Consider the following 19,085-nt stretch of genomic DNA (forward strand, 5'->3'; position numbering starts at 1 on the left):
GCTCTAGGTCCGGTTCTGCTAGCCCAGGATTTAACTTCACTGCAGTCCTCTCCCATTCTGTAATGGGGGCAGCCTCCAGGAGCGTGACTTCGCAAATATATCGTCATCGGCTGGTTTTGTAATGACTCCTATTGATGCCTCCTGGAAAACCTACCGGAAAGAAAATGGAGTTTTCCTTCAATAAATTCCATCTTGCCTTGCTTTCCCAATCATTCCTGGCCGCCTCCCTAAAGCATTAAAACCTGCAGGTATCTTTCTTATTTCAGAAACTCATTTACGAACTGCTTTCTGTTCCTCATCGGAGCTAACCTCGCAAGGCTCTTCTACCTCAAGCTGCTGCCCTGCCTATGACCTAATTGATTAAAAACAACCCTCTTCGCAGACAGATATTATCTTTCCCCCATAAATAGCAGCTGTTCAAATTCCTTGAGGCTGTAAAATCCTTCGAATTTGTGTCATCTGGTTATCCCACTCTATTCCCCTCCAGATTCCTGTTACCTAGGCAGTCCTGATCCCTTCCTTACAGTGGCCCAGGCTCATCGTCTTAACTCTTCATCCAGAGTTCCATCATCATCCTCAGTGGCGTCTATTCCGTACTTAGAGTTCTTTGCTTTGTTTATTCCAGTGTTCATCCCAGACCACTTAAAAGGTCCATACTTTGCACCTTTTATCATCAAAACTGTTCCTCCTCTGGAATCTTACATGCAAATGTATCATCCTGAATATCTCTGCCTAACCTCCTAGCTCTATAAAGATTTGCCCTAATTCATTATTTTATGCTTTTAACGTATAAATCCTGCTAGGTATGTTTTGTTTCTTTTTCTCACTTCCTAAATTGAATGTTTAATTCATCTCATTCTTGTTTAATTACCTGTAAGGCTTTGCTATTGCCTACCAGTAGATCTTAAACTGTGCTCTGTAGATTTTGATATGCGATGTTTTTATTGTTTTTAATTTTTAGATATTTTGCGATTGTACTTTTCATAATCTTTTTTTATCTAATTGACTCTTTAAAAGCAAAAACAAATTTCAGAGTAGCTGAAGTTTTTTGTATGTTTGGTGTTAATTTCTAGTTTGCATTCTGGTAATAACTGTGGTCTCTGTTCCTCTTGTTTACTTTCTATTTATGGAGGCTTTTCTTTTTGGTAGCCCAGGAAATAGCTTTTGTAAACATTCCCATAGGTGTTTGAATCGAAACTGCACTCTACCTGGTTTCATTTATCTATTAGACTGAGCATATTATTCATATCAACTATACTATTAGTTAATTTTAATTTCCTTTATCTAAGGACTGAGAAAGTTGCTTTAATCTCCCATTTCTATTGTGTCATTGTTGATTTTCCAAGGGTTTTGCTATAAGTATGTTTCAAGTCTCCTATTTGGTGCATTTAATGATAGTTATATTTAATTATGAGTTATAGCCTCAGTCATTTAAAGTTTCCTCTTTGAGTAAATCCATTTGTGCTTTTAATTATATATTTTAATTCAGCATATACCTGCATATTTTGTTGTCTACATTTGTATATTTTATTTTATTTTTTGTTTGTTTTTATTGGGTTTTTATTATTAAACAGCTTTCAGATTCATTAGTCTGTCAGTTCTGCCATTTTCTCCTCTCCTGTAATTTGATTTATTTTTTATTCTTTTTTAATTAATTTTTTATTATTAGCATATTCGTTCTTACAAATTGTGATATTTCTTTATGCCCTTTACCCGACCTATCACTTCCCAAACCCCCTCCCTGCCATCTCTAGTATCCTTAGGTTTGTTCTCTCCTGAAAATTCAACATATTGTTGTGGTCTTTTCTTTCTTTCTTTCTTCCCTTCCTTCCTAGCAGTCAGTTATGAGTGAGAACATGTGGTATTTCTGTTTCTTTGTCTGGTTTATTTCATTTAACATAATTTTCTCGAGACTCATCCATGTTATTGCAAATGACAGAATTTTATTCTTTTTTATGGCTGAGTAGTATTCCATCGTGTATACATACCATTTTTTTTTTATCCAGTCATCTGTCAATGGATGCTTAGATTGGTTCCATATTTTGGCTGTTGTAAATAGAGCTGCAATGAATATGCGAGTGCAGGTATCCCTTCAACATGATGATTTCCATTCCTTTGGATATATACCCAGTAGAGAGATTGCCGGATCATATGGTAGCTCTATCTATGGTTGTTTGAGAAACTTCCATACTGTTTTCTGTAATGGCTGTGCTAATTTACAGTCCCACCAACAGTGTAGAAGAGTTCTCCTTTCCCCTCATCCTCGCCAGAATTTGTTATTCTTTGTCTTTTTAATAATGACAAGTCTAACTGGGGTTAGATGATATCTCAATGTGGTCTTGATTTGCATTTTTCTGATGACTAGTGATGCTGAGCATGTTCTCACGTACCTGTTGGCCATTTGTATGTGTTCCTTTGAAAAATGTCTATTCATCTTCTTTGCCTGTTTTCTTTCTTTTTTCTTTCTTTCCTTCTTTCTTTCCTTCCTTCCTTCCTTCATTCCTTCCTTCTTTCTTTCCTCCTTCTTTCCTTTCCTTCTTTCCTTCCTTCCTTCTTTCTTTTCTTTTCTTTTCTTTTCCTTTCTTTTCTTGAGATATGAAGCTGATTGTCTCCCCTCCTGACCATGATGTGGGGACCAGATTCATACTGGGGGCATATCCATTACCAGAAATTACTTTTGTACCCTTTGTCCCCTCTCAATTATACCCCAACCTCCCTCCCTCTCCCCCTCTCCCCTCAACTTCAATTTGTAGTCCTAGGAATGTTCCATCCCTCTGTTGGATCACGGCACTACCATGGTCTTTCTGTCCTGCCTTCCTTTCTCTCTTAGCTCCCACATGTGAGTGAGCACATGCAGTATTTATCCCTTTGTGCTTTGCTTGTTTCACTCAACATAAGTTTCTCCAGGTTTATCCATGTTGTTTGTTGCAGATGGGAGTATTTCATTCTTTTTTATGGCAGAGTAGTATTCCATAGTGTATATATACCACAGTTTCCTTATCCAATCATCTGTTGATGGACATTTAGGTTGATTCCATATCTTGGCTATTGTAAACAGAGCTGCAGTAAACATGGGAGTGCAGGTATCTCTTCGACATGATGATTTCCATTCCTCTAGATATATACCCAGAAGAGGGATTGTCGGATCATATGGAAGGTTTATCTGTAGTTGTTTGAGAAACCTCCAAATTGTTTCCCAAAGTGGTTGTACTAATTTACAGTCCCACCAACAGTGCAGTAGTGTTCCCTTCTCTCCACACCCTCACCAACATTTGTTATTCACTGTCTTTTTTATTGTAGCCAGTCTAAATGGAGTGAGGTGGTATCTCAATGTGGTTTTAATTTGCATTTTCCTGATGACTAGTGATGTTGAACATTTTTTCATGTATTTGTTGGCCATTTGTATGTCTTCCTTTGAAAAATGTCTGTTCAGCTCCTTTGCCCATTTTTTAATTGGGTCATTTATTTTTTTACTGTATAATTGCTTGAGTTCTGTGTATTTCTGGATATTAGTCCCTTGTCAGATGCATAGTTGGCAAAAATTTTCTCCCACTCTGTAGGTTGTCTTTTCACTCTGTTGATTGTTTCTTTTCTGTGCAGAAACTTTTTAGTTTGATATAGTCCCATTTGTTTATTTTTTCTTTGGCTGCTTGTGCTTTCAGGCTCATGTTCGTAAAGCCTGTGCCCAGACCTAACTGCTGAAGTGTTTCACCTATATTTTCCCTTAGTAATTTTACAGTTTCAGTTCTTATAGCTAGGTCTTTAATCCATTTTGAGTTGATTTTAGTGTATGGTGAGAGATGCATATCTAGTTTCATTCTTCTGCATACAGATATCCAGTTTTCCCAGCACCACTTGTCGAATAGGCAGTCTTTTCCCCAATGTAGATTTTTGTTGCCTTTGTCTAATATCAGATGGCTATAAGCCTGAGGGGTGATTTCTGGGTTCTCAATTCTACTCCACTGGTCTGAATGTCTATTTTTATACCAGTACCATACTGTTTTGGTTACAACAGCTTTGTAGTATAATATTAAGTCAGGCAGAGTTATTCCTCCAGATTTTGGGTTTTTTGGCTCAGGATTGCTTTGGCTATTTGGGGTCTTTTGTTGTTGCATATGAAAGGTAAGATTGTTTTTTCCATTTCTGTGAAGAATGTCATTGGTATTTTGATGGGGATTGCATTGAATCTGTAAATCGCTTTGGGTAGTATAGACATTTTCACAATGTTAATTCTTCCAATCCAAGAGCATAGAATATCTTTCCATCTTTTTGTGTCTTCTTTAATTTCTTTCGGAAGTGGTTTGTAATTCTCATTATAGAGGTCTTTCACCTCCTTAGTTAAATTGAACCCTAGGTATTGTATTTTTTTGGTGACAATTGTAAATGGGCTTACTTTCTTTATTTCTCTTTCTGTTAATTCATTATTTAATTATATAAATGCTACTGATTTTGAGGCATTTATTTTGTATCCTGCAACATTACTGAAGTTATTAACCAGCTCTAGGAGTTTTTTGATAGTCATTAGGTTTTTCTATATATATAGTATCATGTCATCTGCCAATAGGGAAAGTTTGACCTCATGTTTTCCAATCTGGATTCCCTCTATTTCTTTTCCTGCCTGGTTGCTCTAGCTAGTACCTCCAGTACTATGTTGAATAGAAGTGCTGAGAGTGGACATCCTTGTCTTGTTCCTGTCCTTAAGGGGAAGGCCTTCAGTTTTTCCCCATTCAGAATAATACTGGCGGTGGGCTTGTCATAAATGGCTTTTGTTGTGTTAAGATATTTTTCTTCTGTACCTAATTTGTTGAGAGTCTTTATCATGAAGGAATGTTGAATTTTGTCAAATGCTTTTTCAGCATCTATTGAGATGATCATACGGTCTTTGTTCTTGAGCTTGTTGATGTGATGATGTATCACATTTATTGACTTTCATATGTTGAACCATCCTTGCATCCTTGGGATAAATCCCACTTGATCATAGTGTATAATTTTTTTAATATGTTGCTGTATTCTAATTGCTAATAATTTGTTGAGGATTTTAGCATCTAGGTTCATCAAGGGTTATGGCCTATAATTTTTTTTCTTGTTGTGTCTTTATCTGATTTTGGTATCAGCGTTATGGTAGCCTCATAGAATGAGTTTGGGAGAGTAGCATCTGTTTCAGTTGTTTAAACAGTTTCATGTTTAATTGGTATTAACTCCTCTTTAAAAGTTTGATAGAATTCAGCTGTAAAGCTATCTGGACCCAGACTTTTTTTGTTGGAAGATTGCTAACTACCGCTTCAATCTCCTTGCTTGTTATTGGTCTGTGCAGGTTTTCTATCTCTTCTTGGTTCAGTCTTGCTAATTTATATGTGTCTAAAATCTTATCCATATCGTCCAGATTTTCAAATTTGTCATATGGTTGTTTATAATAGTCTCTAATGATTCTTTGTATTTCTATGGTGTCAGTTTTAATGTCTCCCTTTTCATTTCTGATTTTTGTTATTTGTGTCTTCTCTCTCCTTTTTTTTTTTTTTTTTTTTTTGTTAATCTAGCTAATGGTGTGTCTATTTTATCTTCTCAAAAATCCAACTTTTAGTTTTGTTGATCTTTTCTATTGTTTTTTGGGTCTCTATTTCATTTAGTTCTGCTCTGATCTTAATTATTTCTTTCCATCTACTGCCTTTAGGTTTGGATTGTTGTTGCTTTTCAAGTTCTTTGTGACATAGTGTTAGGCTGTTTATTTGGAGTCTTTCCATTTTTTGATATAAGCATTTACTGCAGTAAATTTGCCTCTTAGTACTGCTTTTGCAGTATCCCACAAGTTTTGGTATTATGATGTATCTTTATTTCCATTAGTTTCTAGAAATTTTTTGATTTCCTGTTTAATTTCTTCTTGAACCTTTAGGTCATTCAGGAGCCTATTATTTATTTTCCATGTACTTGTATAGCTTCCAGCAATTTGCTTATTGTTTATCTCCAGTTTTAGTCCATTGTGGTTTGAAAAGATTGTTGGAATGATTTCAGTTTTTAAAAATTTGCTGAGGCTAGATTTGTGACCTGATATGTGGTCTATCCTGGAGAATGTACTGTGAGCTGATGAGAAGAAAGTGTATTCTTTAGCTGTTGGGTAAAATGTTCTGTATATATCTGCTAAGTCCAGTTGGTCTAGGGTGTAGATTAAATCTTGTGTCTCTTTGTTGACTTGTTGCGTGGAAGTCCTGTCCCATACTGCAAGAGGGGTGTTCAGATCACCCAATATTAATGTATTAAGTCCTTTCTCCTTCTTTAGGTCTAAGAGGGTTTCCTTAATATATCTGGGTGCCCCAGTACTGGGTGCATACATGTTTATGGTTGTTATGTCTTCTAGCTGGATAGTTCCCTTTAGCATTATGTAATGGCCTTCTTTGTCTTTTTTAGTGTTTTTTGGTTTAAAATCTATTTTGTCCGATATAAAAATAGCTACTCCTGCTCATTTTTGGTTTCCATTTGCAAGGTATATCTTTTTCCATCCCTTCACTTTTAGTCTGAGTGTCTTTACAGATGAGGTGGGTCTATAGAAGACAGCATATACTTGGGTCTAGCTTTTTAATCCAGTCAGTTAGTCTGTGTCTTTTGAATGGGTAGTTTAGCCCATTCACATTCAGAGTAGTTATTGAGAAGTGTTGTTTAATTCCTGTCATTTAATTGCTACTTGTTTAGGTGGTTTAAATATCTTTTGATCATTATTTCCCCTTCTATTTCTCTTCTTCAATGTGAGTTGGGAATTTGAGGCAGAATGATTTAGCTTCTTTTCTTTCTTGCTGGCATTTTTGTTTTAACTGTGGGTTTTGCTCTTTCTTGTGTATTTGTGATGGTGGTCACCATTATTCAGATTCCAGATGAATGACTCCCTTGTGAATTTCTTGCAGGGCTGGTCGTGTGGTGGTGAACTCCCACAACTTTTATTTATCTGGGAAATACACTATTTCTCCCTCATTTCTGAAGGAGAGCCTTGCTGGGTAAAGCATTCTTGGCTGGCATTTTTTTTCTTTTAGTATTTTGAATATATCGTTCCACTTTCTTCTGGCCTGAAGGGTTTCAGTTGAGAAGTCTGCTTTTAGTTTGGGGGCTCCCCTATAAGTGACCTGATGCTTTCCTCTTGCTGTTTGTAGAATTCTGTCTTTGTCTTTGAGCTTTGTGAATTTAACTGTAATATGTCTTGGGGAGGATCTTTTTGTATTGAATCTGTCTGGGGACCTTTGAGCTTCCTGGATCTGAAGGTCTGTATCTCGCCCTGCTGGTTCAGGGTGGGAGGGTGGGGCCTGGATCTCCTCCCCTGCCTGGATCCGAGGCGACGGTGTGAGGGGGCCACATGTAGCTATTTTCTTGAGTAGGTTTTCCATACCTTTTCCTTTCTCCTGCCCTTCAGGAATACCCACAATTCGGATGTTAGAGCGCTTAAGATTGTCTGCCATCTCTCGTAGGTTTTCCTCATTATTTTTAATTCTTTTTTACTTATTTTTGTCTGCCTGACTTATTTCAAAAAAACTGTCTTCAAGCTCTGAAATTCTTTCTTCTGCTTGCTCTACCCTGCTGCTCAAGCTCTCAGTCGTGTTTTTTATTTCATTGAGTGACTCTTTCATTTCTAGAAGTTCTGCTACACTCTTTTTTATGGTATTAATCTCTTTGTAGATTTCCTCCTTCATATTCTAGATGTTTTTTCTTGTTTCATTGTGTTCTGTAATTGAGTCTTCCTTTATTTCTTCAAGTTTTCTTAAGGTCATTGCTTGAAATTCTTTTTCAGACATTTCAAGGATTCCCTGTTCCATGGAGTCTGACTTTGGGGCATTACTGTATCCTTTCGGTGGTGTCATTTCTTCTTGATTGTTTGTGCTTCTAGTGTTTTTCATGGATGCTTGGTCATTTGGTAGGGGGTTTGCTTCTTCTGTAACACTGAGGTTGGCAATGGTGTGGTCTTGGTTGCTATGTGGGGGGTGAATTGTCTTTGCATGAGAGTAGGTGTGGTGGTGGTTATGTTAAACCACCTTGGTTCCCGTTCTATACTCTGTGGTTGTAGAATGAGCCCCCAGCACATGGAGTTCTGCTGGGCCAAACTTGGTGGTTTGGAACCATAAGCTGGTGCTCCCCCCTGGGTCTGAGGTGGGATGAGGGGCTGCATGGAGCTGCGTGGTTCCACTGGCTGGTGTTGCTGCCAGCTGCCCCTGGTGGGATCACCTGATGGTGCCAGTTCAGGGCATGGGGGCAGGGCCTGGAGCTTTCCCTATGCCTGGGTGGGTCCAAGACTGCAGGGTGAGGGGGCCACATGGAGCCGTGCAGTTCTGCTGGCTGGTACAGGTGGGCTCACCTGCACGGTGCTGGCTCAGAGTGGGGGGGCGGGGCCTGGATCTCCCCCCCCTGCCTGGGTCCGAGGCGGCGGTGTGAGGGGGCCACGTGTAGCCACCCGGTTCCACTGTCTGATGCTGCTGTTGGCCGCTTCCAGCAGGCTCCCCTGCGCGGAGCTGGTTCAGGGCACAGAAGTGGGTCCTGGAACTCCCCCCTCTCCTGGGTTCAAGGTGGCCAGGTGAGGGAGCCACGTGGAGCCATGGTTCCACTGGCTGGCACTGGGGGGCTCACCTGCACAGTGCTGGTTCAGGGCACTGGGACAGGTCCTGGAGCTTCCCCGCTGCCTGGGTTCAAGGCGGCAGGGTGAGGGGGCTGTGCGTGGAGCTGCGCAGTTCTGCTGGCTGGTACTGGTGGGCTCCAGTAATTTTTTATTGACTTACCCAAACGGTGGGGCTATAGAGATACCCATATATTGGCCTTTTATAGGTTCTTGAACTATTTCAGCTAGTTTCAGAGACTGGGAAGTCCGGAGTAAAGGGAACACATCTGATGAAGGCCTTATTGGTGGTGACAGTGACACAGGGGTCTCACATGGCAGAATGGCAGAACAGAGAGTGCCCATTTTTTTAATTGGATTTTTTTTTTTTACTGTATAGTTGTTTGAGTTTTTTGTATGTTGTGGATATTAATCCCTTGTCAGATGTAAAGTTTGCAAATATTTTCTCCCATTGCATAGGTTCTTTCCACTCTGTCGATTGTTTCCTTTGGTGGGCGGAAACTTTTTAGTTTCATATAATCCCATTTATTTTTTCTTTTGTTGCTTGTGCTTTGGGGCTCTTATTTGTCCAATCCTATTACCTGGAGTGTTTCCCCCATATTTTCCTTTAGTAATTTTATGGTTTTGGGTCTTATATTTAAGTCTTTAATCCATTTTGAGTTGATTTTGGTATATGGTGAGAGGTATGGGTCCAGTTTCATTTTTCTGCATATGGATGTCCAGTTTTCCCAGCAGCATTTATTGAAGAGGCTGTCTTTTCCCCAATGTATGTTCTTGCTGCCTTTGTCAAAGATCAGTTGACTGTAAGTTTGTGGGTTGGTTCCCAGGTTTTCTATTCTGTTCCATTGATCTGAGTGTCTGTTTTTATACCAGTACCATGCTGTTTGGGTTGCTATTGTTTTGTAAAATAATTTGAAGTTGGGTAGTTCTATGCCTCCTGCTTTATTTTTATTATTATTTTTTTTCTTGCTTAGGATTGCTTTGGCTATTTGGGGTCTTTTGTTGTTCCATGTGAATATTTGGATTGCTTTTTCTATTTTTGTGAAGAATGCCGTTGGTATTTTGATGGCGATTGCATTGAATCTGTAGATCGCTTTGGGTAGAATGGACATTTTCACTATGTTAATTCTTCCTATCCAAGAGCATGGTGTGTCTTTCCACTTTTTTGTGTCCTGTTTAATTTCTTTCAATAGTGTTTTGCAGTTCTCATTGTAGAGATCTTTCACCTCCTTGGTTACATTGATACCTAGGTTTTTTTTTTCTTGGCAAGTATTGTAAATGGTCTCACTTTCTTGATTTCATTTTCTGCTGATTTGTTGTTGGAATATAAAAATGCTATTGTTTTTTTGGGTGTTGATTTTGTATGGTATTTTTAAAAAATTATTCCTGTACTTTCAGCTTTGGAGTTCTTTTGTTTTGGATGTCTCTTGACTTTTTACGTAGTTGACTTTAAATTTTTACCCAGTACATTTGTTGTTACAATGGATATCATTCTTATTATTTCTGTGCCTTATTTTTTTTATTTTTATGCTTCTGTGGTTTTTTGCTTTGCCTTTTTTGTTGTTGTTGTTGTTGTTGTTCTTTATTTTGACATATGGCCTGTGAGCTTTTTTTTTTTCTTTTTCCGTTTATGTTAACTTAAAAAGTATCTGGGCCCATAGTTCATTCCTTTGGGACTCATTGATACCTCTTCAGTACTTTGAAACTTTTTAAAAATCAGTCTGTGCTTTTCTTAAGCTTTAGAGGTTTGTGTTTTATCTCAGCATCTTTACTCAGTCCATTTTGCCTTGCATATGGCAGATGGGTATGGGTGTACTAATGAGCATATAAATGGTGGCAGTATATCTCTACAAGATGGAAAGTGGAAAGAAGCATGACTTTAAAGAAACAGTGTAGAAAAAGCACAACTTAGAATATGCTCTGAGGTTACCACAGTGGAGATAGAAGCTCATCTGCATATGTCAATCTTAAGCAGTTCCAACAGTGTGGGAGTGAGAATCAAATAGAACACAAGTATCAAGTGAATGTCTGCATGTGAAACATCATCTTCCCATCCTCCCATCACCCTTCCCACCTGCATAGACATGTTAGCTCCAGCACCACCCTCCAAAAAGTTCTCTGCTAAATCAATTGAATAAACCATCTGGAAAGCTAAGGTTTTTTGTATGGGTGTTGACATTTCAAAGTAACACCTTTTCACTTGTGTATGTGTAGGGGCCCACAGCCTGACAGCCAACTCCCCCACTTATTTCAACTCAAAGCCTGCCAGTCTGTGTATCTCACACGCCTGGCTCTTAGATCTCCCACTCAAGAAAAGAAACCAAACTACTGATGTGGCAGAAGTAGAAACTCATATGACTGTCTGGAATAATTAGCCTAACACTTGATTCTTAAATTTAAGCAGGAATACCACAAGTCTGAAAACCAAGAAAGTTGAAACCAAGACCACAGAATAAAAGGGAATTTAGGAGAAAACTCAATTAGAATCATCAGACAAATTTGAAATGATATTGCAACAACCAAACAAACACAGTGCTATGGAAAAAGAACCGTCAGAGCAAGAAAGATCTCTTAAATTTAAAATATGATGGTGGGAAATTTTTTTTAAATAAAAAAAAAAATCTATTAGATCAAGTGAAGAGCTCGCGTAACTGAAAGAAAAAACAAAACAAAACTGAAAAGTGTTCTAAAAATTACCTCTGTGAAGTAAATCTGGACATAGAAAGGGGGAGTAGGGTAGAAGACTGATTTTCATCATAAAAATTCTCATGTGCTTTTTGGTTGTTTGTCCTTTTCCCATACACAACTATAACTTTGATTTGAAAAAAAAAAAATCCCATGGCTTTTAATTAAAAGCATGGGAATTTTTTTCACCACAAAATTTGGTTTTCTTACCTCTGCATTTTGGAAGAAACTTTTAGGTTTGTCCAAAAACCCATCGCTGGTTCAATTAAGTGTCCATTCTGCTCTTTACTGCTTCCAATCAAGATTTTAATCTGCTAATCCATTTTGGGGTTCCTTGTATTCATTTCTTAATTTGGCTAACTCTTAATATTTACATTCTACTCATCCTTTTTTATCAAATGGCTCCCTGATTCTTTTTCATAAAGTTACCATGAATCCTTTGGAATCTGCAAACACCAGGCAGTGTCCTCTAACTTTTTTAAAATAAAATTTTCATTTTAGGACAGTTTGATTTACAGGAAAATTAAGAAGATTGTACAGATTTTCTATATACCCCACACACAGTTTCCTCTATAAATAACATTTTAGTATAGTACATTTGTTACAGTTAATGAAATAATAATATTACATTAACTGAAGTCCATACTTTATTTAGCTTTCTTTAGTTTTTACCTAATATCCTTTTTTCTGATCCAGGATCCCATCCAGAAAATCATATTACATTTAGTTTTCATGTCTCCTGAGGTTCCTTTTGGCTGTGACAGTTTCTCAGACATTATTTTTGATGACCTTGGCAGTTTTTAGGAGGTCAGGTATTTTATAGGAGGTCCATTTATTGGCATTTACCTTTTTTTTCCCCTCATGATTAGAGTAGGGTTATGGGTTTGGGGAGGGAATATCATAAAAGTAAAGTACCATTTTCATCACATCGTCTCAAGGGTTACAACTGTGGTTTGACTGTCCCTTTGAAACCCATGTTGAAACTTAATCCCCAATGTAACAGTATTAAGAGGTGGTGCTTTTAAGAGGTGATTGGATCTTGAGGCCCAATGAATTAATGGGTTATCACGGGACTGGTTGTCACAAGAGTGGGTCTCTTATAAAAGCTTGGCTCTGTGTGCCCCTCTTGCCCTGTGATGACTTTTGCTGTTTTATGTATGACACAGCATGAGGCCCTCACCAGAAGCTGATGTGGCTCCTTAACCTTAGACTTCCCAGCCTCAAGAACTGTGAGACATAAATATCTTTTATAAGTTACCCAGTCTCGGGTATTCTTTTATAGCAACAGAAAGGAGACTAAGACAGGTCCCTACTATCAAAGTAATTTATCACTGTTGATTTTAATCTTGATCATCTGGCTGAGGTAATGTTTGCCAGGTTTTTCCAATATAAATTTACTCTTGCACCCCATCCCATGCTGCACTGTTTGGAAGAAAATCACTGAGGGGCCCGCACTCAAGGGGTGGGAAGTTATGCTCGACCTCCTGGATGGCTAAGTGTCTGCATAAATTATTTGGAATTCTTCTGCATGAGAGATTTATCTATTCTCCTCCATTTATTTATTTATGGCTTATATCATTTATATCAGTATGACTTACAGGCATTTTATAGTTTGGATTGTAATCCAATATTACTTTATTCTGTTGCTTATATTGTTTCAGCACTGGCTATTGGAGCTCTTTCATTTGACTCCTATGGGCCTTTGACATGCCCTAATGTTTTGGTTTGGTTTCGTTTTTGTACACTTCTTTACCTTCTGATGCTACAGGATGCTCCATGCTCATCTTGTATATTTCTTGCCCCAGTCATAGAATCAGCCATTTCTCCAAGAAGCCCTGGTTCTTTTTTACTGGAGAATGTTATTAGAAACCAAGATCTGGGAGCTAGGTGTTATTTTGCTACTGAGGTGTCTTCGCTTTTAGGCCTGCTCAGCTGACATAGCAAGGAAATGTATGTGTGTATACTAATCTATGTATATACATGTATCTGTAAATATTTCTGTATGTAATTGTCTTTATATAAATTAAGCTAAACACAAGTTTATACCTATGTCTCCAACTCTAACTCATTACCACATGGATAATTCTAGTGTCCTTCCCTTGGTTATCTGTAAACACCTACTCAAATATTGAAATACCTGGTTAATTCCATTATACGTTTGTAGCAGATACAGGTGAGCAGTTAGAATTGCTAACCTGTACCCCTGTGGGAAATGAAGTACAGTGCTTATGCAGTACAGTGTTATTGTACATTTTCTTTTGCCTGTAGTCTTAAAGATTTCACTCATTTTCACACTTTTTTTAAACAGAAAGTTATATTCTAAACTGTTCTCTTATCCTGACTCTTTTAAGCATTTTGCTTTTTTTCTGTCTACTACATTGTCTTTTAATAGGCCCCCTTGTATCCTTCCCCCACTCTATTTACTAATCCTTATTTAACTGTTGAATGATCTATTCAGGTGGACATTGCCAGTAGACAGGGTCTCACAAACTTTTGGCCAATATGTAAGGTTTACTAACACACAGACATTCATGAGTACTTCAAAAAGTTTGTGGAAAAATGTAATTAAAAGATAATACAAATATTTCCATGAACTTTTTGAAGGCCCCCTTGTACATGCATGCATATGATAACTTATCAAGTGTTTACTCTGCCAAGAAGTGAGATGACAGCTCTTTTAATCCCTATAATTCAATCAGACAGGTATTGTTATATCCATTTTATAGTTGAGAACTCAAGCATGGGTTAAAATAATTTGTTCAAGTTCATATATTTAGTAGCTAGTACGGCTGGGATTTAAACTTATGTTGGTGTGAGTCCAAAGTATGTAGTCTTAGCCACTGTATATTGCCTATAACAGTTTCTCAACCTTGGAGTTACTGACATTTTGAGAATTTATTGATCATTTTTGGCTGTAGGGGGTCATCCTGAGCATTGTAGAATGTTTAGCAGAATCCCTGGCCTCAGTCCACTAGATGCCAGTAACAACCGCCAGCTGTGACAACCAAAACTATCTCCAGACAGTGTCAAACTTCCTCTGGCAGCAAAATCTCCCTTGGTTGAGAACTACTGGCCTAGAAGCTTACAATAAAATGACCCCTGAATAGTAAATTGCATCTGGACTGGAAGAACCGTAAATCAAATAGAAGGCCATATCTCAACTTCCCTGAATGCACTTTCTCCTGTAATGTGGCAGGCTCTTTGGGGGAATTCTGAAAGCTGCACTCATGGAGTTGTTAAATGAGATATTGGCTCCCATGAGAAGTCTTTTCAGTCAGGGTGCTTCCTGCACCACCTGTGTGAGTCTCATCTCCTTGCTGTTGAGCTAAGCTCTCTTCAGGACTCCCATTGAAGAAAAATGCCTATTGCTCCTCTGCGAGCAAGCTTTGTTTTTTTACCTTCTAAATAAACTAGTGCTGAATATGACCTATGGTAGTGTTGTGAGTCTAAATGTGCAGTTGATGCTAAGATCCCCTGATGTACATTGCAGACTGGCCCACAGTAAGTCCTAGCAAATGAAAAATATTAGTATAGTCTGAGAATTCACTTTTTAATTTATTTCTACTAATAAAATGGCTCGTGGATATTTATTCTAGCATATTTTTAATCATTGTCTCTTACTTTAATTTCTAGTTATATTGCAAGTTTTACACATTATATATAACTTTATTTTGATGAGAACTTGGGAAGAAGTTTTTCAGGTTTATGTAGTCTAAAAGACTTAATAACCTGAATATCCTGCCTGATTTGTTTTGCTAAATTTTAAAGCAAAAATGATTTGTTACCTGATACAGAAGACCTCTAAATGCAATTAAGAAGGTTTTTTATTGTTGTTGTTTTTGTTTTAAATCAAAGGTATGTTTCCTTTATCCCTTGTTTTGGGATGTCTGTTTATCTGTGTTTGTTTCTCTGTCTTTGTATTCTTGTGGGGTTGTTGGGGAGAAAAGGGAAAAACATTTTTCTGTTCTAAAAAAGGAAAACAAAAATGGGAGGAGAACTCAAACTCGGAATATTTATTATTCTTAAGTAATTTTAAGAATGTTATTTATACTGTTTCCTCTTTTAAAAGCATGCTAATAGATGTTTGTTATCTATGGGTCATATTTGTATTTTCTTTCAGCCTCTCAGGTAGCTGAATGTTGGCTTTGTGTCTGAAGCTCCTGGAACTTTTCTCCTTACTGTGATATAACTTGGCTGAAATCATACTGCATATAGTATGCAGGTGCTTAGCCCAAGCCTGAGAATTACTGGAATCTTATGGTAAGACGTATTGAACTACAGTGGGAGTTCTATTTAGGAAGATGAAGCCTCTGAACAAGTTGATGACTATTTCAAAACCTCAAAACCTAGCTCTGCGTGAACAAGATGAGGTCTTGAGAGCAGATGTGTCTTGGCAGCAGGAGACCATCCCCGTCATAGAGACACATGACTCTGAGGCATCTCGTCAAAAATTCAGACATTTCCAGTATTTGAAAGTGTCTGGGCCCCACGAAGCCCTGAGCCAACTCTGGGAGCTCTGTCTTCAGTGGCTGAGACCAGACATTCATACAAAGAAACAGATCCTAGAACTGTTAGTGCTGGAACAATTCTTGGCAATCCTCCCTGAAGAAGTCAGAACTTGGGTGAATTTACAATATCCAAAGAACAGCAGAGATGTGGTGACCCTCATAGAGGATGTGATTGAAATACTTAAAGACGAAGGTGAGAATATAGAAAATTAGAGGTAAAATAGTTGACCCTTCCCATATGAAATTATAATTTTTGAAGCTAGAGAGTGCAGAATTATGAAGGACTTTATATTAGTTTGTTAGGAAGTCTGGGCTTTATTCTGTAGGTAATAGAAATAGAGAATTAGATCTCACAGATTGGGTAGAGGAGTAATATAGTTGGATTTGCTTTTTAAAAATATCATGTTTGGCATCAATACAGAGTCGGGTTGGCAAAATATGGCCTACAGGTCAAATATTTTTGGAAATAATATTTTATTGGAATATAGTCGTGTCCATTCATTAACATTTTATCTATGATTGCATTTGTGCTACAACCAGAATTGAGTATTTGTAGCAAAGACTATATTGCCTGCAGCATCTAAAGTATTTACTATCTGGCCCTTTTCCAAAAAAGTTTATTGATTTCTCATGTAAAGAACCTGAGGGTTCTGAAAATAGGAAAACTGGTTAGGATACTATTGTAATTAATTAGGTATTAGAGAGTGAAGGAGCATTGGGAAAAGACAGGAGTTTGAACCTAAATTATTGACTAGATACAGGAAATTGATAGGATAAGGTTTGGCCTAAATTCATATGTTCTGGCTTGCATGAATGGAACATAAGTAGCAAATTTTGTGTGTGTGTTGGTGGGGTGGGGGGAAGATAATACGTTTAATTATGTGGCACATTGAATTTGAGGTCCCTGTGGGATCTCCACAATAAATAAACCAATATATATTTAACAATATGGCTTTAGTATTCAGAAAGAGACAATTTGGAAGCTTATAGGTATGAGCAGGAGTAGGAGAAATACAAATCCTTAGGGAGCATCAATATTTAAGCACTGGTCTAGATCTGACTACCAATTACAGGAAGTACAGAGGATAGAGGAACATGTTAAATTATACCATGATAATGACGTTAGTAAAACCCAAACTCTGGGAAACTATAAGATAGTAAAGTTTCTAAAAAGGAAATGAATAAAGAAGTTAGCCTCTGCTCCCCCATTTTCACATCACCTTGAATTTGGTAATTGATCTCTAGATATGACACCAAAAACACAAGCAACAAAAGAAAAAATAGATAAATTGGACTTCATCCAAATTAAAGACAATTGTGCTTCAAAGGACACTATGAAAGCAGTGAAAAGAAAACCTATAGAATGAGAGAAAATATTTTGAAAATCATATGTGATAAGGTTCTAGTATCAGGAGAATATAAAGAACTCTTACAACCCAGTAACAAAAAGATAAGCAACATAATTTTAAAAATAGGCAAACGATGTGAATGGATATTTCTCTAAAGAAGATATACAGATGACCAACAAATAAATAGGAATAAATGTTCAGCGTCAGTAGTCATTAGGGAATTGCAAATCAAAACCACAATGAGATACCACTTGGTACCTACTAGGATGGCTATGGTAATTATTTTTTTAAAAGAAAGGAAAATAAGGTGCATTAGCTAGGATGTAGAGAAATTGGAATCCTCATACATTGCTTTTGGAAATGTAAAATGGTTCAGCCACTGTGGAAAACGGTTTGGTGGTTCCTCAAAAAATTAAGATTTTTACCATATACCCAAGAGAATTGAAGAGACACAGTCACACAAAAACTTGTACATAAATGTTCATAGCAGCATTATAATAGCCCCAAAGTGGAAACAAGGCAAATGTCCATCAACTGATGAATGGGTAAGTTGTGGTATACACATACAATGGGATATTATTTAGCTATGAAAAGGAATGAAATACTGGCACATGCTACAGCATGGGTGAACCTCCAAATATTGTGCTAAGCAAAAGAAGTCAAGCATGAACAGTCACATACCATGTGACTCAATTTCCATGAAATATCCAGAATAGGCAAGTCCCTAGAGACAGTGTGGGGGAAGGTAGAATGGAGAGCGACTCCTAAACGGGTATGAGGTTCTTTTGGGGATAATGAAAATGTTCTCAATTAGAGAGATCGTGGTGGTGACTGCGCAACATTGTGAATGTACTAAAAGCCACTGAACTGTAAAATTTAAATGGTTAACATGGTGAATTTTGTTATGTGATTTTTACTTTAATTTTTAAAATTTTTCTTAAAGGTATATAAGAGATTATTGGATCAAACTAAGTTTGGGTGTTAACCTGGATGTAAAGGGCATGCATTTAAGGAATTTGAAGACTCTGGAAAGAGTGCTGGAAGTGACGTATCATAAAATCTAAGCTGCATAGAGAATAAAGTGACTTTACAAGAGGGGTGATAAATCAAGAGACAACTACTGTGTACTTTTACGTGGTAGGACCTTGATAAAATTTGGAGAATATACAAAAAGCACAGAAGTGAAAATGAAAGAATAGGAAGATACAGTTAGGGATTGACTTATTCAAGCTTATTTTCATGGTAAAATCATTCTAAGTAATGAGAACCAGAATCATGAATCTCTAAAAAAGTTTTTTTGCATGAGAGAGAAATTATTAAAGTTGGAATAGGGAGGCACAAGTATATCAAAACAACTTTCATGATCATAATATTTGAAGGATTCAGAGAGGTGGCTTTGATGATGTCCAAGACCCATTTTAGATAAGGGGGAAGGAGTATTCCATAAAGAACTTGAGAATGTATATGGGTTTTTCTTTGAGTACAGTGAAGGTTTCAAAGAACGCAATTGTAAAGGTTCAAGAAGGAGGTTAAGGTAAGGAGAGTTAAGGGCGTTGAGAGAGAGCAGTAAATAAAAGGATAGCTGATTGGAGGTATTTGCACCTTTCCAAGATATCTCAGATATTTCCAAGAATGACAAGAATAAGGAACAGTGCTGTATTGACTGTACTAGGGATTGTGAGACTGAGCAAATTGAATTCCACAAGGTTTTATAGGCCTAAATAAAGTAAACAGATCAAAATCTTTTTGCGACATTCAAACGGTATGTTGCTGAGAAATTCAAATGTATTTTAAGAAATCCCCCTATGCGGTTGTTTCAGTTATCTTTGAATCCAGTTGTACAGTGGAGGGTTAGTGCTTACTGTTATACAGCTGCATGGTTCTCAGATTTGGGGAATTTCAAAGGTCATTAAAAAGTTTTAAAAATGGGAGTGGGAATGATGTAGGTTTGCCAACTCT

The 19,085-nt window shown here is 37.4% G+C and overlaps 1 protein-coding gene across 4 annotated transcripts in view; it reads left to right on the forward strand.

Moving 5' to 3' along the window:
• ZNF215 (zinc finger protein 215) overlaps window positions 1–19,085 on the forward strand; it is a 33,441-nt gene that overhangs the window by 374 nt on the left and 13,982 nt on the right. For 3 of the 4 annotated variants that reach the window (XM_063094094.1, XM_063094093.1, XM_063094095.1), the window contains exon 2: window positions 15,390–15,970. In XM_063094094.1, the coding sequence (XP_062950164.1) occupies window positions 15,571–15,970 (400 nt within the window). In that variant the 5' untranslated portion in view covers window positions 15,390–15,570. The remainder of the gene's footprint in view (window positions 1–15,389; window positions 15,971–19,085) is intronic. The other variant, XM_063094096.1, reaches the window with a different exon arrangement.

Source organism: Cynocephalus volans, chromosome 4 (genome assembly GCF_027409185.1).
Source record: "Cynocephalus volans isolate mCynVol1 chromosome 4, mCynVol1.pri, whole genome shotgun sequence".
Taxonomy (NCBI): domain Eukaryota; kingdom Metazoa; phylum Chordata; class Mammalia; order Dermoptera; family Cynocephalidae; genus Cynocephalus; species Cynocephalus volans.